Here is a 26130-nt window from a genome sequence, read left to right on the forward strand (position 1 = left end):
TTTATTTTAATATATGATATCAATAAATAAAAATCTATGAAAAACAAGTATATCGGACATCGATAATGCCTTACACATCTGGTTTAAAACGGCTGCTTACTGCGTCAGAGATAAATAAATTATGTGGATAAAAATCAGTAGAAATTTGAAGTATCATACGCTTACTAAATTTACTCTATTTAATATTAACGTCACAATATACGCGAAAAAGGTTTACCTTATAAAGAAATTCAATAATTTAGAAAACACGACAATGATAATTACCTGTGATTGGCATATACTTTTCGATCTATCAATATATATAATGCAATTCTATTGTGTAATGACATTATGAATTAACTGCAAATATTTTAATGCGTTTTGAGTGCATTCTACTTTTAAGTTGTTTGTACAATCTTTGTTGTACAAACGTTGTAAATCGTTAGCACAATTTTCTCGCAAGTATTAATATTTTTCAAAGTAATTCTATGATTTAAAATTTTATTTGAAATAAACACAAGACCGAAAAAGACTAAATTTTAAATAATTGATGATATTTCTGGATCTATTTCGCAGTTACTTCAGATACATTCTGATAAATTTCCATATAATTAAAAAATATGTAATCAATATAAATATACCGATATACATTGAACGATTGGTAAAGTAAATGATATCTACGGATGAAATAAAATTCTCTTTCTCTCTCTCTCCCCCTTTCTCTCTGTCTGCCTCCGGAAATCCGATGTCGTGACCTTATTTTCAAGTTTCTCGACTATGCTGCGGATGTCACAAATGTAATCTATCCAAGGTTGAAAAATTTGTCACGCGTGTGAAAGATATAGTTTCAAGTTCGTGCGGATCACGTCTGTGGTCATCGATAGGTCAAGCTGAGTTTGCACACTCCTGGATATAAATTCAATCGGTGAGAGGAAGCTTTCATTTCGCATTGGGTATTAGCCACATAACACCATGTGGTACTTCACTCTGCTACTGCTCGGTAAGTATACGTTACTGTGTACTAATGAATAGTGATTAACTTTAAGAAAATTTTACATAATTCTGATCTTAATTATTTCATTGAAAATGTATAGAGAAATTTTCCTCTAATTTTATAACATAAAATTACTGCTATTCTGATCCATGGCATATACATATTTATCTACTAAAATGTAGAAAAAAATAAATAAAATTTTTTAAGACAAAATGTAAAGAAATTTGGAAATTGTGATAAAAAAATACAAATGCCAAACTCGGCTAATTGTAAGTAAAATGACGATTCTGTTCGTTCGCAGTTGCAGCAGTCGTTGCTACTCCTGGACATGAACATGCCTGGGAAACGGGAAACCAGTATCAGTACCTTGTACGGAGTCGAACATTGTCGACTCTAGATCAACTAAGTGACAAGGCTACTGGAATTATAATAAAGGCTGTGCTCACCATCCAATCGGTCACTGACGACAAGATGCAGGCAACATTAATCAATCCGCAGTTTGCTCGGATACATACACAAATGCTGGACGGTCTCGACGCACAGTTGTCCGACCAGCAATTGCAGTTTGAACAGCTTCCCACGTCCGGAAAGCCTTTTGAGATCATCGTCAAACACGGCATGATCCGAGACTTGCTGGTCGACAAGCACGTGCCCACCTGGGAACTGAATTTACTGAAGGGTATCGTAAGCCAGCTGCAGGTAGACACACAAGGCGAAAACGTGATACATGGCGACAGTACTCAAGAGCCGAGGGACGGACAAAACTATGCTTCATATAAGACCATGGAAGACACCGTCGGTGGCAAGTGTGAGGTTCTCTACGATATTTCGCCGTTATCCGCGGACGATCTCTATAACTCACCGGAACTAGCACCTTTGGTGAATGGCAATAATAACGAAGATCAACTTATCGAAGTCAGGAAAACAAAAAATTACAAAAACTGCAAGCAGCAAAGAGGTTATTCTTTTGGTCTCAGCGGCAGGATGAGCTTGACACAAGGATCCAATAAGGATCTTAAAGACAGATTGACTACGGTGAGTTCCAGTTCAATTAATGTGTTAAAATATAATTTTAAATTTAAATAAATATTTTTAACAATATTATAATTTAAATATTTCCACGCTTCTATGCACCTTGTAGAACGCAACAGTAAAGAAAATGATAGAACGATAATAATGTATTTATTACAGAAATCGTCGGACAGTCGCATTGTCATCTCTGGTGATCTAAAGCGTTTCACTATCCAATCCTCCGTGACAACAAATCACATATTCGTCAAATCTGAGCAACCTGCTAATTCTTTCATCGGCACAGTCTACAGCAAAATGAATCTGACTTTAGTGAATATGAATAAAATAACCAAGGAATTCTCTTTAAATAATAACAACCTCCAATCAACCGGAAACCTTCTGTATACGTACAACAATCCGCTGACCGAACTAGAACAAGGCAAGCAACATCAACAAACTATCAGCAGAAATTCTCAGCAAGTTCAGTCGTCCGAGAGCAGTAGCAGTAGCAGTAGCAGTTCTAGTGAACAAAATCATACTCAACGAAAAACCGGGCAAAAAGGACAGACAGGCAGTAGCAGTAGCAGTAGCAGTAGCAGTGGCAGTAGCAGTAGCAGTAGCAGTAGCAATGGCAGTAGCAGTAGCAGCGACAGTTCTTCCAGTGCCGCCTCCAGCAGCGAAGAATTCCAGCATTTACAGACTTTACCAAGTTTGCACGAAGCTCCAAAGTCGATGACGCCTCTTAGCCTGGCTTTCCAAGACAACCAGGAATCGCTGAACGTAGTGAAAGAAGCTCAAAAAAAGATCAGTCAAATAGTCAACGAACTTCAACAACTTGATAATTTAATAAGCCAAGAAACGCTGGAGAAGTTTACAAATTTAGTAAACTTGCTGCGTGTAATGAACGAGAATCAAATCGCCGAAGTTGAACATGGCGTGCTAAGTAACAGACATCACAATTCGCAATCAGACGAAAATACCTCTGAACAAAATGATGCCTGGAATACCATTCGTGATGGCGTTGCACAAGCCGGAACTGGTCCCGCTTTACTCACCCTCATAAAATGGATACAGACAGGACAATTAAAAGGCATGGAAGCGGCACGCGTCATTGCAAAAATTCCCAGAGTTGTTCGCATACCTTCAGAGACCTACATCGAAGCAGTTTTCGTAAGTATTTGCACACAACATTATAATTAAACTCGCAATTTTAATTTTTACTTATTTCAAAAATATTTGAACCGGTATTATAAATTGTCCTTTAACACTCAACGTAATTTGATCTTTGTGCAGAATAATTTAGTTGCCAACCAGAAAGTGCAGCAACAGGATTATGTAAGCAAAATCGCACCCATCGCATTTTCGGAATTAGTCCGCAACGCCCAAGTCGACAAGAGGCATTCCCAAAATGCATATCCAATATACAATTTCGGTAAACTGAATCCCAAGAGTGATAAAGACGTAACTGAAAATTATATACCTTTTATGGAAAAACAATTACATCAAAGCCTCAAGAATGGTGATAATCCGCAAGCGCAGGTATATATTGTAGCTTTGGGTAACCTCGGTCATCCGAAAGTCTTGAGAGTCTTTGAGCCATTTTTGGAAGGCCGACAGAATGTGTCGACGTATCTACGTACGTTGATGGTTTCGTCACTGCGCAGTTTAGTCAGACGCACTCCAGCAGTTGTTGCACCAGTGCTCTACAAAATCTACTTGAACGATGAAGAGTCTCATGAGGTGCGTTGCGCCGCGGTTCATCTTTACATGTTAACGAATCCGCCTTTAGTCTCGATGCTACGTATGGCAAAGTACACCAATTTCGATAAGAGTAACGAAGTAAATGCTGCAGTCAAGAGCAGCATCATAAGTCTATCTAAATGGGACCAGCCAGAGTTTTATCATCTATCTCAAAAAGCGCGTCATGCTAGAAGACTGCTAACATCTAAGACATTCTCCAGCACAAACTCGCAAGGCATCTTCACGGAGACAACCATCGTGCAAACCATCGGCAGTGTCAGCAATAGTTTGCCGAAGCATGTCTATCTAAATGCGCAAAATAATTTCGATAACATAGCAAAATCTATATTAGAAGTGGAATACGGAGTATCGACCGTCAGGCGTATTCTCAATATATTCGAAAAACCAGAAACACATCACGAAAGCGCGTGGCTTGACAGTCTTCGTCGCTCGATTGGTATGCAGCCAAAAACAGTAGAGCAAGTGGAAGGAAACCTCAGGATTGCCACCATTTTCGGAACTGCTTTTTATCCTTTCGACCAACAAAGTATAGAGAAATTGGCATCACGTAAGTGTTTTGAATTTTACTTCAAGATGCATTGTTTTCAGAGATATAAATTTTTATTATTATTATGTTACAGATGTAGAGAAGAATTTGAAAAAGGACCAACACGTGCATATTAACCATATAGACAGCTATGACGAGACAGTGAGTTTCCCGACTGAAAGCGGCGTGCCGTTCACTTTCAGCCTCGAGATGCCATTATTGACAAGAGTTTCTATGAACCATAAGCGTGGAGCATCAGGCAATACACCTAACAACAAAGGAACAAACGGCATTGTCAATTTAGTAGTCGCCAAAAAGGTGCAGACCAGATTTGGTGTTGTAGTATCTCACGTGCCTGAGCAGTATGTCGCTGGTGTTGATAGAAATTTGTTTGTGCATGTACCAGTAGAATATAACTGGAACATGGAATCCAAAAAGGATTCCTATAATTTCGAGCTGAACGTGCACGTGGACCCGGAAGAACAAAGTTCGCCGCTTAAACTGGCGCATCGCAGTGTTGTTCCCTTCATCGCGCAAATTAACATGCAGACTCTTTCACCTGTCTCTCGCGGCAATATGCAACGAATATCCGATGTAAAACAACTGAAAAAATCCACTGTTCGCTTAGGCACAATGCAGATTGTTTCGGAAGTAGAAGCACAGTCAGTGTTGGGTCTAGAAAACGTTTGGCAGTGGTGGTCATCTTTGTATGACGAGTCTGTCCATTATAGAAAGGTTGAGGTATTCAACTTGCAAGGAACGAACTCAGGCAACAATGGACGCGACGACGTAACCCTCAATGTCGCTTATGATGAATCAAACGATGACGAAAACAATAATAGCGATGAAAATGAAAACGGACTAATGCACAATTCCGTCCTCGACGTAACCGATAAAAAACCGAATAGCGCGGCAAGGAGAAAGCAGTTCCTGAAGGAAGTCAGCAAGGGTATGAATTCCGTCGAGGCCTACGTATATGACGTAACTGTCGAACTTCCGTTCCTTCAAAACAGTCAAGTTATAACTATCAGCGTAGGAGAGAGCAATGTGGAACGAAAGACGCAATACCTTGTCTATTGGAATCAGCATCATGCTAAAACAGGAGAAGTCGTACACGAAGCATTGATTACTGGAATGCTGCAATCATCACAAGACAATTTCTTGAGTTACGATAAACTGGCTCACCAGATGCCGGAAGACAAATTCATAATAAATGTGCGCGCTGGACAGAATTATAGAACAGCAGAAAAAATCCAGGTAGAGGGAAGGCTATTGCGAAGTGACAGTCTGTCGGAAACGCTAATGAAATCCCAGACAGTTCGACAATGTGTGCTTGAGATGCAGCGTGGCGAAGGATTGGAAGCGTGCCAGAAGGCTATTGATTTGGCATTGAAGAAAAATCTTTTGCAGTTGTCGATAAACATGGATTCTGACGATCAAAACGAAATCGCTAATATGATTGTAAACTATATTAGTGAGATAATACCCAAGACAAACGTAGAGTTTACAAACACGAGGAATTCTGGTTTGCGGAATCAAATCAATATGGAAGTAAAAATGTCACCCAATTTAGAAAATGCTGAGGCCATTGTAAAAACTTCGCAAATGAATGTTAAGTTCCAACTGCACGATTCTGATGATGATTTGTGGCAAGATGAAAATGAGAACTTCGAGGATGAGGAAGAAGAAGACGGTAAGGTTACAGATTTTAAAAAATTGTTTAATATGACAGTGGGTCAAACAATTTCTAGAGATTTTGTATTTTTGATGATAGCAATAATTGAATCTACGATGCATAACAGAGTAATTTTCCGACTAAAAAATATTCTTCGAAAAATTAGAAAATCGAGAAAAATTTATAAAAAGATATAATGATTGTCGAAGAGTAAGCTATTGTTTAAATTTTAATAGTAAACGTTTAAATTTTAATAATGATTTTCGTTTCACATATTAATAGCATATCTGTATGAATTCAAAAATAAAATAATAAGATAGAAATTGCGATGATTTTGTCGCTATCTATTGTCATTATAATTAAAAAAATTATTTATTGCATCATTATTAATCTTGTCAATTTACTGCATTATAACTCACTGTCATAGAAAGTAAAGTGTAACAATCACATGTATTCTCCATATATTATAAATGAACCTAAAGTACTTAAGAAAATTGCATAGTATAATATTTTTGAATTTTTCTGCGCAGGTGTGTGCACCGTGAGCACAAATGAGGTTCTTACTTTTGATGATAAGAACTATCCCGTGTACATGGGCGGAATCTGGCACGTACTGATGATCCCTGACCAGCTACAGATTCTTAATCATCCTAATCTACAGCTGCCACTGTCAGAAAATAAGAAAGTGAGTGTTCTAACCCGAGAACAAAATAATCACCTTCAGGTCCGTGTGTTGCTGAATGACAGAGAATATCAATTGCAACAAGTGGGTGATCATCTTCAAGCTCTGATTAATGGACAAGAAGTTAAACTGTCGAAAAAAGAAAGCCATGAAGACAAAGAGAACGGAGAAGTTATCGCCGAATTATTTATGCAACCGGACGGTTTAGTGACACTTGACTTACCGAACCATGGAATCACTGTTTTATATGACGGAAAACATGTTCAACTTCAGGTGAGTAAATCAACAATCAATAATAAAAATATTTGATGACATACAATATTAAAAAAATTATGTATATATTGTAACAAATTTATCCTCAGATGACACAGGATTATCGCAATATGGTACGAGGTCTTTGCGGTAATTACGATACACAGACCAGCAACGATTTCCTCACTCCGCAAAACTGTGTTCTGCAGAAGCCGGAAGAATTCAGCGCTACTTTCGCTGTATTGAATGACTCTCAGGATAATAACGCTAAGAATATGATTGCGGAGAATAAGTCCAAAGCATCTCGTGCCTCTTGCATTCCGTTAACTCCTCGCCAGACTAATGTGATCAACGACAGAGGAATGGGAAGAGAGTTAGAAAAATCGTGGGGTCATCATCAGAACAGAAATCAGAATCAAAAGAATCAAGAAAACGTCCGCCTTATCTACCGCACGAAAATCGATGAAGGTGATCATGAGATCTGCTTTTCTGTCAGACCTTTGCCAGTATGCCCCCATAATAGCAGGCCTGTGGAAATAAAGAGGAAGAATGTCGCGATGCACTGCATGACGAGAAATGATGCCGCTCAAGAAATGAAGAAGCGAATCCAACAAGGAGCTAATCCGGATCTGTCTCTCAATTCTGTCAGCAAGAAGCTGGCCCTCGAACTTCCTAGCCTTGGTTGTGTGGCATACTAATTCAAACTAACGCGGCTAATATGTATATGGAATATGCGCAATTAATCGACTCTGTTTTAATGTATTTTTTTTAAAGAAGCTACAAGTATGTTCTTTTAGTAATTTCAATAATAATTGAGCAAGAATAAAGTTGAATTTTTTCAACAAAATTATTGGTGATTTCCTTTTTTCCAAACAACGCGTAGTCGAATAAGACAGATGTCCTTTGCAGTAAACAATATATATTTATGTCCACGCAAACTAATGAAAAATGAAAATGGATCATTTTAATAATTAAATGCATTTTTTTACATTAAAATTTCTTCTCAACTGTACAATAACGAGTTTGAGAAATATGATTTTAGCTTGAATAATTCAGATAAGAACAAGCATTTACACGTGGCATTTATATCTATTTGATTAAATAGCAAACGTGTAAAATATTGTGAAATAGCTATAAAAAAGTGTCGTTTCTCACAACATTAAAATTAGAATTACATAAGATTTTGATAAAATTTATGAGAAGCATCTTCCAAATTAAAGCTAACAATTCACAGCAGTAATTATTTCTTTAAATTTCAAGAAATTCTAAAATTTCTTAAATTTTTATTAAACATCACAAATAATAATGACGCCGAGAATACTGACGCTAAAAAAATAATTGCGAAAAATAAGGAAGAAGTAAATCGTACCTTGCATTTCGTTTATTCCTCGTCAGACTAATGTAATCAACGGACTAGTGTTCAGATTCGAGATCAAATGTTTGCATGGCTTTGTGCATGCGAGATGGAAATATAATTATGATTATACGTGCAGGGGATCTTAAGGCGGGACATTATGACAGGTGAGGTAAATAGATATAAGGTAAATAAATAAAGTAAGATTTTTTTCATTATTTGATTACAGCATAGACTCTAAATATAGGAAAAAGCTAGAAAATACTAATCAAATTTTTATAATTAAGTCTATCATGTTCTAGTTATAAATTATCGAGTCCTATCATGATAACCAGAAATTCTGCTTAGTTTCACCAAATGCATTCTACCTACGTCTTGTTGGTATAATCAAGACATTTTTGTCAGTGCGACAGAAAAGCGGAAAGGTTGTTAGAAAAACAATTGTAAGGTTATTATCAGAATAGAAATCAGAATAAAAAGAATCAAGGACACATTACCTATCGCACGAAAGTCTACAAAGATTAATTTTTTCAAGAGATCTGCTTCTCAATCAGACTCTTGCCCCGAGAATAATTAAGCAAGAATAAAGTTAAATTTTTTCAACAGAATTATTGGTGGCTTGCTTTCTTACAAACAACGCGTAGTCGAATAAGACAGACGTCCTTTAAAATAAATAATATAATTAAATGCATTTTTTGCATTAAAATTTTTTTCTTAACTATACAATAACGAATTTAAAAAATATAATATTAGCTTAATAAAAACTAATTAGTTTAATAAGAATAATTCAGACGAGAACAAGGCATCTATACGTGGCATTTATATCTATTTGATTAAATAGTAAAAGTGTAAGATATACTAATTGTGAGATCACTATAAAAAAGTATCATTTCTCTCAACGTTAAAATTAGAATTATATAAGATTTTGATAGATTTTATAAAAAGCACCTGTTTTCAAAGTAAAGAGAACAATTCACAGTAGCAATTATTTTTTCAAGTTTAAAGAAATTCTAAAATTTCTTAAATTTTTCGTAAACATTATAAGAAATTAGAAATAAAATTATGGATTAGATCATTTAAGCAAATGCAATTTAATTGGTAATTTTTAATTAATAAATTTATTTATAATTTAATATATAAATAATATATAAATTTATTTATAATTTAATATAATTTATTTAAATTTGTACAAAATTTTGATGCAAGCATCTATTTAAACTATTTATGCTTTTTCTAAGAGTGCTTATTTTTAAGAATAATAATAAATAATTTTTTAATATTTTATTCGTATTCAAAGCAAACCGAAGTATTATAAAATAATACACAATTAGAAAAATGGAATTGTTTGTTTAAAACAAATAATTTTGAAGTATGAAAATGAAAAAGAAGAACTTCCCTATTTATCGAATAAATAATTCATTAAATATATTCAGTACAGCTTTAAAAAATTGCAGTTACTAAGCAAATTAGTGCAATAAATAATTCATTGGATAAAATCAATGTCTTGATAAAAAATAAAACTATAATGTTACGATCTTATCTGCACTTTTTCAATTATATTACTATATTACTACATAATACCAATCACACTTTAATACATTATATTACTGATATAATTTATTACGTGTAAAAAATGTTATGCGTCACAGAACTGATAAGTATAGTTTTAATTTCATGGAATCTGAATCAGTGTATGTCGTCGGGGCAAGCTGAGATAACACATCAAAGCTATATATAATTAAGTTCATGTCTGATTAAAGCAAGTTCGATGAGAGAACAAGCTGTCATTTTGCGTTCAATATTCATATAATATTATGAAGCTGCGTCTCATTCTTCTCGTAATTCGTAAGTAAATTTGAGATTTACAAATAGCGATAACTTCTACAAAAGTTCACGATTATTGTTTTTTCTCATTTTTTTAATGCGTATTTAAAAATATTTTCCCTTGTATGTATTTATTATTGTAAAATAGAACTATTTATTTCTGTTTTAATATTTTATAAAATTTTATTATTGATAAATTTAATGTAATATTACTCAGAGTAAGATAATGAATACGTATCAATTTAATGAAACATGTTAGAAAGATAATGACTTTTTTGCGTAGTTGGAGCGGCCGTGGCTGACAACAATTATGCTTGGGAAACGGGAAACGAATATCAATTTCTTATACAAAGTCGTACTTTGACGGCTCTCGACAATTTAGCTCCAGAATTTTCTGGAATTGTAATGAAAGGTGTTCTCACCGTTCAGGTGAGATCGCCAGACACGCTGCAAGCAAAAGTTTCACAGCCGAAATATGCTTCCGTGGACAAATTACTGTTGGAAAGATGGGATTCCACGATACCCGACCCAATGTTGACATTGGTCGAGCTTCCCTTGTCCGAAAAGCCTTTTGAGATCAAGATCAAACATGGTGTAATTCGAGACCTGTTGGTCGATAAGACTGTGGCTACCTGGGAATTAAATTTATTGAAGAGTATTGTGAGTCAACTACAGATTGATACGGAGGGCGAGAATGCAATAACAAACAAGAGTAATCAGATATTCGAGGATGAGCAGCCCTTCGCAATATTTAAGACGATGGAGGATTCTGTTGGTGGTAAATGCGAGGTTCACTATGATATTACGCCATTACCCGAGGATGTACTTTTCAACAGACCAGAACTGGCACCTTTACCAAATCTTAACAATGACGGTTATCTCGAAATCACAAAAACGAAGAATTACAACAGATGCGAGCAGCGAATGGGTTATCATTTTAGTATGAACGGCAAAAAAAGTTGGAAGTCGGAATCCAATGCTGATGGATTTCTTTCGGTGAGTAAAATTTGAAGACTGACAAGTTAAACAATTTTAGCGCATAAAGTGTTGTAATATTAAATATTGTTTGAAGAAAAGTATTTGGAAAAAATTTAAAACATGAGTATTATTACAAAAAATATTTTTCACTACAGATAATAATAAAATTAAAATATTTAAGAAATATTTTGACATTAGTTGATAAAATATGACATGAATAATGTGATATAAAAAGAAAGAAGAATAGCGAATAATACGCGAATAATTTTATTCCACTACAACAAAATAAAAATTTATTTCTTTTTGTTTATATGCTAATTGCGTCTTATATAGAAATGTGATGCAAATAATTCAGAGAAAATAATAGAAATTATTCATTTATTATATGTAATTATTGCAGATATTATCTACGAGTCACATTGTTGTCTCGGGAAGTCTGAAACGTTTTACTATTCAATCATCCACAACAACAAACAAGATATGCGTGAGACCTGGCATTTACGATTCATACGCTGGTACTGTCTATAGCAAGATAAATTTAACCCTCAATAGCGTAAATGAGATCTTCGATCCTATACCCATATCCGGCAATCTCACGTCAACCGGAAACTTAGTGTATACGTATAATAATCCATTCTCTGATGTCGAACAGCGCAAACTACATCGTCCAAGTCAAGATACTTCGTCAGTACAGTCGCCCGAAAGTCATAGTTCTGAAAGTTCTAAGCGGGAAACACATAGCGACAATGATGATATGTTTAATAGCGAGGAACGCTACTATTTACAACCTAAACCGAGATTGGATGAAGTTCCAGATAATCCATTTCTGCCATATTTCGTTGGATACAAAGGCAAGAGTATCCAGAAGTCGGAGAAAAATAACACAAAGAAAGTGGTTAGTCTGCTTATAGACATTGGAATGGAACTTCAGCATGTTTATGCACGTTTCAAGGACCGACCTCTTGAGATATTAGACAAATTCGCACTTCTGGTGAGATTGACTTGCACCATGAACAGCAATCAAATTGCTGAAGTGGAAAATTTGCTGTTTGCATATATTGATGAGATCAAGCCTTACAAACGTTTCTTCATCGCAAGCATCGTTAATCCGATCATCATGAACCAGACCACCAGGAATATTTTTCGCGACGTTGTCGCTCAGGCCGGAACTGGACCGGCTCTCATAACTATCATAAATTGGATAAAAAACAAGAAACTTGAAGGCATAGAGGCGGCACGAATTATTTCAAAAATTCCCAAAACCGCACGCGTGCCTACAGCAGAATATATTGATGCGTTTTTTGTAAGTCTTTATCTGTTTACAATAAAATGGAGAATAAAAACATTTCCAATTTCTATCATTTATCCAAAATTTTTCTATCAGCAATTATTAATTATACTTTTGCATATAAAGATTAATTTTGATGCTCATATAATTTAATTTTTTTTACAGGAATTAATTACTGAACCAATAGTGACAAAACAAGAATTTTTGAATGTATCTGCGCCTTTGGCATTCGCCGAATTGATATATTATTCCCGAGTCAAGGATACCAGCATCCCGAATCGCTATCCGATACACAGCTTCGACCGCATAAACTCGAAACATGATCATGCCGTGCTAGAAATTTATATCCCTTACATGGCCAATCAACTGAGGGAAGCCATCAAGGAAGGCGACAGTCTTCGAATACAGACATACATTGCAGCACTGGGTAATTTTGGTCATCGCAAAATACTTTCGATCTTCGAACCGTATTTGGAAGGTAAACAGCCAGTGTCGAAGTTTCAACGTTTGATGATGGTCGGCGCGTTAGCGAAAGTAGCCGAAACGAATCCGGAACTCGCCCAATCCGTTCTCTACAAAATCTATCTAAACACAATGGACGCTCATGAAGTGCGTTGCATGGCAGTCTATCTCTTAATGATAACGAATCCGCCACTGGCCATGTTGCAGCGAATGGCAAAGTTCACTAATTATGATGAGAGTAAGCATGTAAATTCTGTCGTCAAGAATGTTATAGAAAATCTCGCTAAGTTGAAACAACCGGAATGGCAAGAACTCGTTAACAAAGCGCGCATCGCCAAGGAACTACTGACTCCTCATAAATACGGCTTAAAGTATTCTAAAAGCGTCATTAAGAACTGGTCCTTTGCCTCCTTGGACACCGTTTATAAATTTATTATAAATACAATAAGTGGCGACGACAGTGATATACCTAAAGCCGCATATTATGGTGCGGATATATCTTACGGCGGTTTTAATCTGCCCACCATGGAAAATGGATATGTAATATCAAGCATCAGACAATTCTTCAATATGTGGGATCAAACGGAGCAAAAAGAAAAAAAAGACAGAGCCAGAGGAAGATTGACCGTTGAAACAATCGCACAGATGCTTAACATAAAACCTGAAAATCTGGAACAGTTGGAAGGAAATATCTTTCTTAACACCATGTTTGGTATGCAATTCTATCCGTTCGACAATCACACCATTGAAAAAATCACCGACAGTAAGTATTTTTCAATTTATTTCATAAAGCATTGATTTCTCAAATCTTGTTACTATATAAATAATTATTTGTTACAGTACTAAAGATGTACTTTGTGCCGTCTGCGAAGCTCAAATCATTTGAATTCGGGGATAAAACTCTTGTAAATAGCTACGACATTACGCTGGAACTGCCGACTGAAAGCGGCCTGCCGTTTGTGTACACTTTAAAGATGTCAGAATTAGTAAGAGTTAGCGGCAAAGGAACGCTCGACATCAAACGCTCTAAGGGTTTTGCCATAGAAGCAAATGTAGAAAGAAGCAATATAGTAATAATTGACAAGATTGAGAGCAGGATTGGTTTTATAACGCCTTTTGAGCATCGTCATTACATCGCCGGTATCGAAGGCAATATGCAACTGTCCCTATCAAAAAGTTTTCGTGTCGGATGGGATTCTGTGAAGAAGAATTTCCAGTTGGAGCTCTATCCTAATAAAGTGGTCGATCACTTTTTGTTTCATTATAGCATTATTCCTTACATCACAAAATACGAAATTTTAGATTTTGAATCTGTAGTTACGAACAACAAGCACTTAGTGCATACGAAAAAACCGCACGAAATAAAACTCGCTATAAGCGATGGAATCACCATAAAAGCAAAAAGCGATAATTTCGATAGAAATGCTTCGGAAGAAAAGATTTTTGAAGTTTACCAACAGATGGCTAAATTTTGGAGCGGATATGACTCTTGCTATAAGATGTTCGACATATCTTCCGAGAATTGGACGGGTAAAATAAACGCCACTTACGATATCGTGGAAATCGATACTAATAACTCGGATTATCAGCAATCGTGGCCATCAGAAGTAATCGTTCCCTCAACAATGGACAAAAAACCAAACAGTGAAATCAGAAGAAAACAATTTTTGAACGAAGTCAGCAAAGGTATCAATTCTGCCACTGCTTACATTCTTGATATCGAACTCGATCTCCCGTTACCGATTCGCCAAGCTCTCACTTTCGGAATAGCAAGTAGCAACGTTGACGAAAAAGCTCAAGCTCTTTTTTACTGGAATCTTCAATCGCGGAAAGAAATAGATATAAATCTTTATGTGGAGGCATGCGCCGCGGGACAGATGCGATCTTCGCAAAATATTCTTTTGAATTTTGAGAAAGCTATCGAACAGGTGCCAAAGAATGAGATTGACGTTGATTTGCGATTTGGAAACAGTTATATGGACGGAGAAAGAATTAGATTCAAAGGATACCTGTCGCGAAGTGATGATCAGAAGAAGATTATAAGAGATTCCAAAATAGCCGAGAAATGTCTACGAGAGATGAGATTAGATAACAAAGGGCTGCGAGCTTGCCAAAGAGTCACCACACTCGCGCGGTGGAAGGATCATTTAACGGTATCAATGAACGTCGAATCTGACTTTTTCAATTTTATTGTTACTAAGAGTATTCAATTCTTCATCGAAAACATTATTTCTGACAAACGAGTAAATACGATAAAACCGAGAAACAATATGAATGGTAGCATGGAGGCGGAAATAAAAATACCGCTTGATATCAAGAAGACGGAGATATCATTGTATACTCCGGATAGAGATATTATGTTTTCTCCGTACAATCTTTTAACACTATCATCAATTGATGAAAATAAAAATATCTTACTGGAAAAAGAAGAAGAAGAAGAAAGTATAGGTGAGCTACAGTAGTGAACAATAGATGCATTTAGTAACAATGTTGGAAAAAAAGAAAAATTTAATATATTAATATTATATACGTTTGCAAAAATATTTCATAACACCATAAGATATATGATAATATAATTATCATATTCAAATTTTTAGAATTACATATGGTTTTTAGATAATTAAGTTTAACAAAATTGATGGCAAATAAGAGACAATACGCAATGAGCGAGATCTTATAAAATTCTATTCTAAATTACTATCGACTGCGAATCCTAAAGTTTCATTTCTTTCTAATTTAATTTCTTGCAACTGTAGATGTGCAACATCTAATTTTTTAATACTTTTTATTTTGTTTGCAGCTTCGTGCACTCTCGACAAAACGCAAGCTGTTACCTTTGATGATAAAGTTTATCCTTTGAAACTAGAGCACTGTCCATACGTAATGATGACTACTTATCCGCAAGAGAATTTCAATAAATCTTTGATTATTCCGGAAGAAAAAAGCGTGGCTGTCATGGTTAACGAAATGGATGACGGCAGCAAGAAGATCAATATGATTTTGGGTGGCAATGAAATTCTACTGGAAAAATCGCTCGATTATCTCAAAGCTACAGTTAACGAACATAATGTTCAGTTCTCGCGATACACAAGCTACCAACACAAACACAAGAACAAAACTGCCATCGAAATTTTCGAACTACCTGATGGTTCGATCAGGCTCATCTCAAACAAATATGGAGTCAATGCCGTATATGATGGCGAACGTATTCGACTTGAGGTAAGTAAAAAAATTATAACTGAACATCAGTTGTTAACATTGCCTTATGTTTTCGAATGCCAAAATGTAAAACATTATTAGTGCTTAATGTAACATTGCATAGATTGACTGTAGCAGCGCATGAAATATAAATCGAAATAAATCTGTTATCAGGTATCCGATAAATATCGCAATACCATCCGCGGTCTCTGCGGTAATTATGACGCGCAGCCAAACAACGATTTCATTACTCCGGGAAATTGCATCTTGAAAGAGTATGAAGAATTTAGCACCATGTACGCTATGACTAAATTTTGTCCAGAATCTATCACGAAGAAGATATCAATAGCCAAACAATCCACATGCATTCGGATGTTGCATCGCCAGAGCAACGTTATTAATAGCAGAGAAGTGAACAAATTTAAGATCAAGAATAAAAGAGATTTTTCTGACGGATCGTAAGTATGTGTGCAAAAGTGCAAGCGGCACGATCGTGCTTCTTCTGTTTTATTTCGTAAAGTGCTAGCAAATGCTCCTCAGTAGATCTATTAATTCTTAGAAATTAGTAATTGAAAGTCAAACTAATCGTTGAACACACTATATAAAAAATGAAGAATATAATGAAATGTATAACGGCATGTGCGTCTTTTTTTTATAATATAGCTTTCTTAATAATAAAGTGTTAAATAATAGACAAACAAAAAATTTTTAATAAAAAATAAAAGAAGCACGATCGCGCGGCTTAACACTTTTTAAAATTAATCTATATGTTAGGCCATTTATTTTAAAGCAATGAATCTATGGAATGTATTATTGTATTCATAATAATTTTATATGTTCTTAATTTGAAATTTTTTATCTTTACAATCCGAGAGTATAATTTTCATAGATCCATTACTTCAGATTAAAAGATAAATAATTGACTCACCGACACACAATGCGTAACAGCGGAGTCCGGTGTAAAATCCGGTTGATCAGTCAGATTGATCTGCAAAATATAAAATTATATACAGATTATAACAGCGTACAAATTAATTAAAAATTAAAAAATAATTATAGTAACTTTTACTTGTCTGTTAAGCAAGTATTTGATAAAATTATTACGTAATTACATAAAATATAAATTATAAAAAAAAATCTCATTTTATATAAATATATCTGAAATAGTTAGAAATATATTAAAAATATTTGCGTGAAATAATTTCGGAAATAAATAATTAATACATATCCTGCAAATAACAAATGGATAAACTCGTCCCTCACCTTAAAGTTATTCCGTCAATGCCTAATACCTTCTGAATCTCCTCTTCATCTCAGACCATCATTAGCTGATATCATTAACCATTATCAACGCAAACTTTGTCAAATTATGATAAAGGAAAAACACAAAATCGGAATTATGATCTAACTACACTCGAGATATCCAAAGCAAACAAACAAGCGGTAGAAAGAAATTAGAAATTGCGCGTTTGATTTCTCGTGCTATCTCTGCCGCAGTTATACTAAACTTAAACTACTTTCGTACGCTTCCGCATTTTTCGGATATAAAAAATAAAATATATCTGCGTTTTTAAATGTTTAATAAATAATTAATTACACAATTTAAGAATTAAAAATTATTTGCCGAAAATAATATTCTAATATTTATCACAATCGCGATTTGTGTGTGTGTGTGTGTGTGTGTGTGTGTGTGTGTGTGTGTGAATAACAGTAAGATAATAATACGTAAACAGCGACGTGCGTGCACTTTGATGTAAGTAACAGAAAATCATTGAGTTGCGCGTTAAAGTATTTCGATGTTAGCTCAAGATTTCGATGGTTATTTAAATTTTCTTTTTATGGTTTAAGATGTGTATATAACGTAACATAACGTACGCACATTATGAGCTCCGGTGGAGCATTTTTGAAAATTGTATAATTTTATATTCAGAATTGAGTAAATTTTAAGTATTTACTTAATTTAACGAATGTTTTTTGTTGTTATTAATGATTATAAAATTATATATTTTTATAATATGTCTGTAATTGTTAGAATAAAAAGTTATATCCACATAAATTTATAATAGAATCAAAAGTGAATCTTGTTAATAGATATGTAATTATTATTCTTGTTTAAATTTCTTTGTCCCAATGCAAATTTTCAGAAGATAAGATTGTGAATTGGGCAATTCAAATGAAGGCGATCCAATTGACAGTCCATCTTGTTAATGGTTTCATATAATTTATTCAATTGCATATGTTCAAAAGTTTGATGCAAGCATCTTCCGACAAATTTATGCTTTTGATAGCCTAAGAGCTCCTTTTTGCTAATGTTCTTATTTTTCTGTTTGAGAAACTTTTGCTCTATATAGAAAAAGACAAAATTTTATCATTATTTCTTTTTATCATCTCATCAAAACAATAAAGTGTGCGTCATTTATGATTAAGATTAAAATAATGAGATTATTCTACTATACAAATTAGCACATAATCGGGATTTAATACATTAATCAGGTATATGTACTTTTGAAAATGGATACATTCTCAGCTTCCAAATTCTTTTCAAATTCCCGAATCTCTTTCTCACATTTTTCAAAATAAGTACCACGAAAGATTAAAGAAGGTTTACGGTCAATTCGACAGTCTTTGCAAACATATTTTACTTTCGAATTATACTGGTCATATTCAAGACACTTCAACATTTCTTCGATATACGTAAAACGAGTTTTGTCAATTTTCGTGATGACGCCTGGACGACACTTGGTTCTCAGCAGATGATGCAACTTTTAGGATACATTATAAACAACGTTTAAATATTAAATATTGTAATAAATTGTACTTGGTGCAAACCGCAAATATCTAAAATTTATTCTTATTACTTTAAATAAGATGAATAAAATCCAGAGCATTGCTTCTTGTTCGGTCACGTTTTCCACGTGTTCGAGTGCTCCCTGTCTAAATCTATAAACAGAGCAGACTAATATTGTAAATAATGGATATACCAACATGCCAACATACTTCTTCATGTTTTCCAAAGTTTCATCATTCTTTATATATACATCTTTCAACCATCGCCGTAATTGTAAGAAGTTTATTTGTGTTTTTCTTATCCAATAACCTCTCCAAACGGCTTGGATCCTCGTCGCCATACTATTATAATGATCTTGCAACATTTGCTGAGCACGTTCGACTAAATATCGATTAACCAACATCCTGGCGTGATAACCCCGCCAATAACGTTGCACTATCGTTGCGTATTCATGCAGTTTGCGGAGGTAATTCCGAGTGAGGATACCGCGAAACCACGCCTAGATGTTCGAAACTTCAAATAACCTTATATTCGCTTAAATGTACGTATACTTATTAGCACGTATTGACTGTTTCAATCAGATTATAATTAACCTGAATTTTACGTGCAGCGATGAAATATAAGTGTCTCGATAATTCAGCCAAATCGCGTCTAATTTGAATTGCATTTTGCAGTTCGACAGGATTAACCGTAAACCTTAATAACGATGCCATGCTTAATTTATCTACTCGTTTAGAAATCACTATTTGATAAATATACAGGCGATATTTCACTCTATGGCATGTGAACATTTGTAACCAATGTGAATATAGTACAATTAGCGTTATAATTAGTGTCCATAAAATCGCAAAGATTCTCTTCATAGTTTTGCGAGATTTACTCTAACAGATATTAAATCCTAGCACGAGTTCTAAGAAGAAAAATGCATTATATTTGACAAGATTAAAAAATTTCGCACACGTGTTCAAAATTGTTGCCGCATTTTTGGGGGGTTATTTTCATAAAAATTTGGTACACTTTAAAGCACTAAAATCTTTTCAAAAAAGTCGATTACAAGATTCCCATGTACATCAGCACCGCGAAGAGCGAGATCGGTATAAACATCAAAAGCGCCGCACCAGTTGCCACTGCGACATTCTTCTTTTTTCGCGAAGTCCTCGACGCTACGTGGAAGTCCTTCGACTGTCACAAAAATATTCGCAAATGTTATGCATTGCATCGAACGGTGATTGCCATAACCTTCTCGCGATAAGTAAGTCGTGACCCTTTTAATCGACATACAAGATTACGACAATAAAGTTCTTCGTGCCATCGCTGCAGCCGCCTATAAATAGAGCTGCACACGGCGACTGCGTTACACCGTCGCAATTATTTAGCGCGATGGTCTCCAATTATGGAGACCATCAACTCATGCACGCATCGAGTGAATTCTATCAGTAATTTTATTGAGAATTCGCGTGAATGGTTGAGGCAAATCAGCAGTTTTTAATTAACTCGAGTATTAATGGAAAATGTTGCGCCGCGCGATTGTTACGCTTTACGCGCTTGATTGATATTTCATGTTTATGAAGCCGCTGATCGATAGCCAGCAGAGAGCGAAATGAAAATATGCGCAAGTTGATTTACCGAAATTTCGAGACTTTGTGTTTTTTGTACGAGTTCGTCCATCCTCTGGCCTCTGTCAATTAGTTTTTGGACCGCTTCCATCAATATGTGACGTACTTCAGTCAATTCTTCCTCTAATTTCGGAATGGTATTCTTAGGATCATCCGGATTGTTATGCTCTTCCTGAAATAATCTCGATTACGGTTTTCTGGATTTTTTTTCTATTTTCATCGTTGTGCATTTATATCAATACTAAAATCTCAAAAAAATGAGATTTGTTAGCTAGAGAGCTTTCGTACTATTTTCTTCTCTATTTTTTATCACTTACAATCATTTTTTTCAACGGCTTCGAAAGATCACCTACTGTGAGATGAGCCAAATCTCTCGAAAGATCCGCCAATATCGGCAATTCTCTATAAATTTTTTGTAGCCTTTGCAAAAATATTTGAGAATGAGATTCTAGCCGAATCATCGACGAAGGGCAGTCCGGTTTCGATGTCAAGCATGCATAGTGAAGTTCCCCGATTAGCACATGCATCATATATCTATGAAAGAAGTGGATTTTATGCTCATTGTAGCGTAAATAGCAATAATATAATGCAGCGGATTTATCTTATCGCGTGTTGATTAATCCATCGCGGCTTATTACACTCGCTTAAAGATTCTGGCGAGTGCCACAACAAAAAAACACTGCTGATGCTTGTAAAAACATATCTCGCGATTTAACACTTCTCTAAATGAAAAACAAATTTGGTATGTAAAATCCAGAATTTCGTTCCAGCAACTATGTACTAGGTGCGCAATTAAGTTTCCGGGTTTTTTTTTATCAATGCAAAATGGAAAATTTCAAGAGAAATACAAAAAACGGTTTATTCAAAGTATCGTCCCTCGCTAGCTACACATTTTTGCCATCTCTCTGGCAATACATGAATACCGCGACGATAAAACGACGCGTCTTTGCATCGAAACCATTTATCCAATCAGTTTTGCACTTCTTCGAAATTGGCCAAGTGTAGCCCAGCTAAGCCATGTGCCATCGACCGGAACAAGTGATAATTGGAAGGGGCCAGGTCTGGTGAATACAGCGGGTGCGGTAGCAGATCCCATTTCAGCGTTTTCATGGTGTCCTGGACGATGGAAGTGCGATGGCACGGAACGTTGTCGTGCTGCAATATCACTCGTTCGTGTCTCGTGTCCCATTCTGGCCGTTTTTCGAGCAATGCATGGTTCAAATTTATCAATTGTTGTTGTCTTGTGTTTGCGTATCATTTTCATCCAATAACGCTTGCAGATCGGCGTCCTCAAATGTTTTTGGTCTTCCGGAGCGCTCCTTGTCCTCAGTGTCGAAATCGCCATTTCTAAAGCGTTTAAACCAATCTTCACAAGTAGTTTTCGATTGTGCATGTTCGCCGTAGGCTTTCTCAAGCAAACGGCGTGCTTCAGCTGCATTTTCTTTCAAGTTGAAGCAGAAAAGCAAAGCTTCCCGCAAATGCTGTTCTCGACATCTTTATTGTTAGAAAAAATATTTTTGCGTTGCAATATGTGTTGGTATTATGACTGGTTATTGTTGACAGATGTCCAAGTTAATAAAAAAACACAACTTTAGACATGTATATCGACTACATGTATCGTTAGCGCCATTCATGTGTGAAACCCGGAAACTTAGTTGCGCACCTAGTAATTATATTGTCACGTTTTTATTTGTCCTTCTCAAAATCACGTATCACATATGTATGTAACCGCATGTAAAGCACATTTCGTACACGTGATCGAGATTACGAGCTTTGCGAGTAGAGGATCTTACTTGCCCTGATCGACGCTGATTTTGTCATCCTCTAGTGTCTTGAAGCCGTTGAGAGTGCTGAGAGCGATAGCCCGGTAATTTGGATCCTGATTCACGGGATAATCAGCGACGATCTTGCAGCCGGACTTCTCCCAGTAGGCTATTAGAGCGTAATGGACGATCCCGTTCATTTCAATCGAAAAATGAAGCAGTTTCATCCAGGTTGGACGACAGATCGACTGACTATATCGCGCTCACAGACGCGAAAGACAGCAAACGTCGACGGCTGTTTGTGCCAGTTCAACTTCTACATAGCCCAACGCGTAATGAAAGAAGGTTTGATAAAGTCGATAATAACATGGTGTTATCGTGTCACTTTGTATACCGCACGAACATCGACTGTCAACGCGTGCTGCTTTAAGAGGCGAACCGTCTGATCCACCACTATTTACCAAACTGCCGAATTTTCACTAATACCGAGAAATCTGACTGGCACCTGATTAGGCAGGTCCATATCACAGAGACACGTTTCAATCGACTAAGTATCAAAGGTCAGAAACGAGATAATCCTTATTTTGTGTGAGATTTCGCACGGAATTTTTATTTATTTATAAAACAATTTTAATTGTTCTAAAATACTTGTGTGCAAGAGCATTATTATATGTCCATAGCAGGTTTATAAATAAGAAGCATGTATTTGGTATATTTTGTTGTACATAGCACAATCTCTACTTCGTTACTTTTCCTTGATTATTTCTTGTAAATAGTTGTTATTACATAACACTGATAATAACGGTAAATATTTAAATATTTTGAACTTTATGAGGAAAGAGCGTGAATCTAATCGCAACCGCTGACTCTTAATCATTAATCGGTTCTCTGCACATTTTTTCGCAGCCGGTGTTAAATTTTACTTTTTATTCTTGCGTTTGTGTGTCTATATATATATATCAGCTCTCATCAGTACTCGTTGAAAAAAACGCAAAGTCTAAGATAATTGTCTTCCTATCGTTGACAAGCAGTTGATGTCAATTTCAGACAATGTCTCATTAGTGAAAATTTCTTTTCATGTGTTAACTGTTCAATACTTGATGTTTCAACATTCATCAATGTTAACTTGTCTATGTTTTTAATTTTCAAATTTTAATTTAATATTTCTATGTTTCAGATTGTAATTTAATTGTAATTTCTATTTTTTACATTTTAATTTATGTTTATTTTTCACATTTATTTCTGTGTTTCAGATTTCAATTTAACGTTTTTATACTTATTCGTTTTGTACTTACACGTTTTTACGCACTTATATATTTTATGTATCTATGTATCTTTTATATATCTATATTTAATGTTCTTTTATGAACTATTTAATGTTCTTTTAAGAACAATTTAATTTTGCAGATATAAATATTAGAAGAGAAAACAGAGATAAAGATTAACGAATTCAATTTACTCTTTTATATTCTCTGCTATAGTTTTCATATTTATATCTATGTACTTACCATTTCCTCTGCTTTCTTCAATATTAAAGATGTCCAATTATCCTGATTCCACTTCATATAAACCTGAAACATAAGATATACAAAATTTATAATTTAATGTTTATTAAGTATGTATGTACATTCTTTTATTTTTCCTCCTTTTCTCCTCTCTTAAGTAAAATATTCTGGTTTTTTATATCCTATTTATATTCATTGTTAAATATTATTTAAATTTATACAGCAATTTAGAGTTATTCAAAATGCATATGTAATAAGCGTAAAATGACAGTGAATATTTTACACGACATGTTTCCACTAAATTATATAAAAAAAGATAACGATTATGAATTGCATTTCTTGCGTTAATTTAATTTTAATTTTTTTTAGCCTATCTATGTTTATCAATTTCGTAAGAAATGCCGTACAGATAAAGCATATTTTTGATTCACAATTTGTAAATGTAACACAGATATCACGGAACATCGAATGCAGCAGTTTAAATTAACAAAGTTTACCAGAATTACTGAAAATTCAATATAATTATATATTTCCAATTGTGAAATAAATAAAAATAGCAATACTGAATAAAAGTCAATAAGAGTCTCAAAGGAAATATCGGAATGCCCGCTCTCAGGCTTCTTTCTTTCTTTCTGTTAATTTTGATTAAATGATGATTAATAAGTATTGATTTGTAGTATCGACATGTATGCACATGCAAAATGAAACGACGAGATACGACGTTCTGTTTGATTTTCCAAGAATATTGATTTGCAATTATAAAATTGAAAGTTTCTTCAAATAAAATTCCACGAAGAGAATGAAAAATACATTTATATCCGTACAATAATTTTAAATCTTATTAATTTAACAACCTCATTAATTTGAAGAAAATTTTATATAAATATAATAAAAATTAATTATATTTTTATTATGTTTAATATTTGGAAATATAAGAGAATATTCTCGCACTAAAAAACTGAATTAATATTTTTGATTTAATAATCGTTTACTCTATTCTTTTTAGAAATTATATTTGGACATTTCGCGTTACATTCGGATCTTTACACGTGTAAATGGATATTTCGCAGGTTGCAAAAAGAACACTCGATAACGCTACTATATTGGGATATCTATTTGCACATATGGTGACCAATTAGATAGATTCGCGAATGAAATTTTACAACGTTCGTCAGCTTCACTCCAATCTCAATTTTTACATGAAAATAGTGATAAAAGAGGAGCTATATTTGTTTAAATATTATTTATAAAACAAATAACGATTATATACTATATCGCTCAAATGACAAATAATAACGCTGCAATCTCTCACTCTTAATAATTATTTTTGTCTAAATTCCAAAACACCTACCTTTTTCTAATAGTTCTATACTTTATATATGCGTGCTGTTTTTGTTTTCTTCTGTTTTTCAAAGTTTATAAAAAATGAAAACAAAGATCTAATTTGAGACGAGAGCGAAGCATCAATGAGCAAGGTTATGTAAAAACCAAATAATTATCGACTCTATCGATGAGGAAAACTGGCATCAGTTTGCATCGGAATGCACAATTGATGGCGCCACTGTCAGTTTGTTACATAGCTCGTTGACTTGCCGGCGGGCGCGGGTGAAGGTAGTTCGCGGCGGCGCGACTAATCGGTTCTCCTGAATGATCGCTGCGCGCGGACAGCTGCGCGACCGTCTCCCGTTTGCGGAGGAACAGTCAGTGTGCGCGCCGCGGAGTAGTTGAGAGACAGACATCTTGGTGATAAAGTTTAGCGGCGCGGTGTCTCAACCGTGGGTGTCGGTGTCACGGTTTCGTGTCGCGGTGCTTCGTGTCGTTACGGTCCTCTGGTCCGTTTCGTCGTGCTCGACGTCGTTTACGTCGTCGTCGTCGCCGCCGTTGTCGCCGTCGTCGCCGCCGCCGTCGCCGCTACCGTCGCCGCCGTCGCCGTCGTCGTCGGCGCTGTCGCGATCGTCACCGTCCTCGTTCTCAAAGTACTGTCCGTAATCGCGGTGCGGTGGTGTCGCGTTCGCGGGGAGATCCTCGCACGACTTGTCGTCGTCGTTGTTCCAGTCAACCGAATTGCCATCTGAATCGGCCATCGTCGCCATCGCCGTCATCGTCGTCGTCGTCGCCGTCGTCGCCGTCGTCGTTGTGTCGCCGCCGTCGTCGTCGTCGTCGTCGTCGTCGTTGTCGTCGTCGTCGTCATCATCGTCATCATCGACATCGACATCATCGTCATCGTGCGGTTCACGCGTGGTGTAGCAATCCCGAAGCGAGCGAGCTCGCGTGAGCCCGACGGGCATCTCTCGCGCCGCCGCGTCGATACTCGCGTGCACCCGCGAGTGCACGGTCGCGCTTACCCCCCAGGGTGCGAGGAGGGGACCGCCCTGAGAAGGTAACGAGGGAGTGGAGATCGCTCGAGAGTAGCAGCCGTCTCCCCTTTCCCCTTCCTAGTGTGTCGGTGGCTCCGTCAAAAACGCCCATGAACA

At 35.6% G+C, this 26130-nt stretch overlaps 4 protein-coding genes across 4 annotated transcripts; 1 reads left to right on the forward strand and 3 right to left on the reverse strand.

The window, feature by feature from the left end:
* The first annotated feature begins 872 nt into the window (after positions 1–872).
* Positions 873–17684, forward strand: LOC105671873 (uncharacterized). The gene is made up of 14 exons (XM_012366384.2): positions 873–979; positions 1275–2008; positions 2165–3154; positions 3278–4292; positions 4366–5964; positions 6477–6901; positions 6991–7575; positions 10016–10079; positions 10342–11054; positions 11437–12339; positions 12490–13549; positions 13627–15234; positions 15587–16005; positions 16159–17684. The coding sequence occupies exons 1-14, from the start codon at positions 952–954 to the stop codon at positions 16444–16446; spliced, it is 10431 nt and encodes a 3476-aa protein (XP_012221807.2). The 5' UTR covers positions 873–951; the 3' UTR covers positions 16447–17684.
* LOC105671890 (putative uncharacterized protein DDB_G0292330) lies at positions 16809–25944 on the reverse strand. The gene is made up of 3 exons (XM_067353407.1): positions 25008–25944; positions 23660–23722; positions 16809–16972 (listed from the first exon to the last, which is right to left on the reverse strand). The coding sequence occupies exon 1, from the start codon at positions 25942–25944 to the stop codon at positions 25426–25428; it is 519 nt and encodes a 172-aa protein (XP_067209508.1). The 3' UTR covers positions 16809–16972; positions 23660–23722; positions 25008–25425.
* Positions 18064–19540, reverse strand: LOC136999416 (uncharacterized). Its single transcript, XM_067353409.1, has 2 exons — positions 18843–19540; positions 18064–18746 (listed from the first exon to the last, which is right to left on the reverse strand). Exons 1-2 carry the CDS (start codon positions 19173–19175, stop codon positions 18474–18476), a joined length of 606 nt encoding a protein of 201 aa, XP_067209510.1. The 5' UTR covers positions 19176–19540; the 3' UTR covers positions 18064–18473.
* LOC105671889 (uncharacterized) lies at positions 19681–23254 on the reverse strand. The gene is made up of 4 exons (XM_012366411.2): positions 22182–23254; positions 20706–20922; positions 20399–20560; positions 19681–19954 (listed from the first exon to the last, which is right to left on the reverse strand). Exons 1-4 carry the CDS (start codon positions 22376–22378, stop codon positions 19823–19825), a joined length of 708 nt encoding a protein of 235 aa, XP_012221834.2. The 5' UTR covers positions 22379–23254; the 3' UTR covers positions 19681–19822.
* Positions 25945–26130: the final 186 nt, after the last annotated feature.

Source organism: Linepithema humile, chromosome 4 (genome assembly GCF_040581485.1).
Source record: "Linepithema humile isolate Giens D197 chromosome 4, Lhum_UNIL_v1.0, whole genome shotgun sequence".
NCBI lineage: Eukaryota > Metazoa > Arthropoda > Insecta > Hymenoptera > Formicidae > Linepithema > Linepithema humile.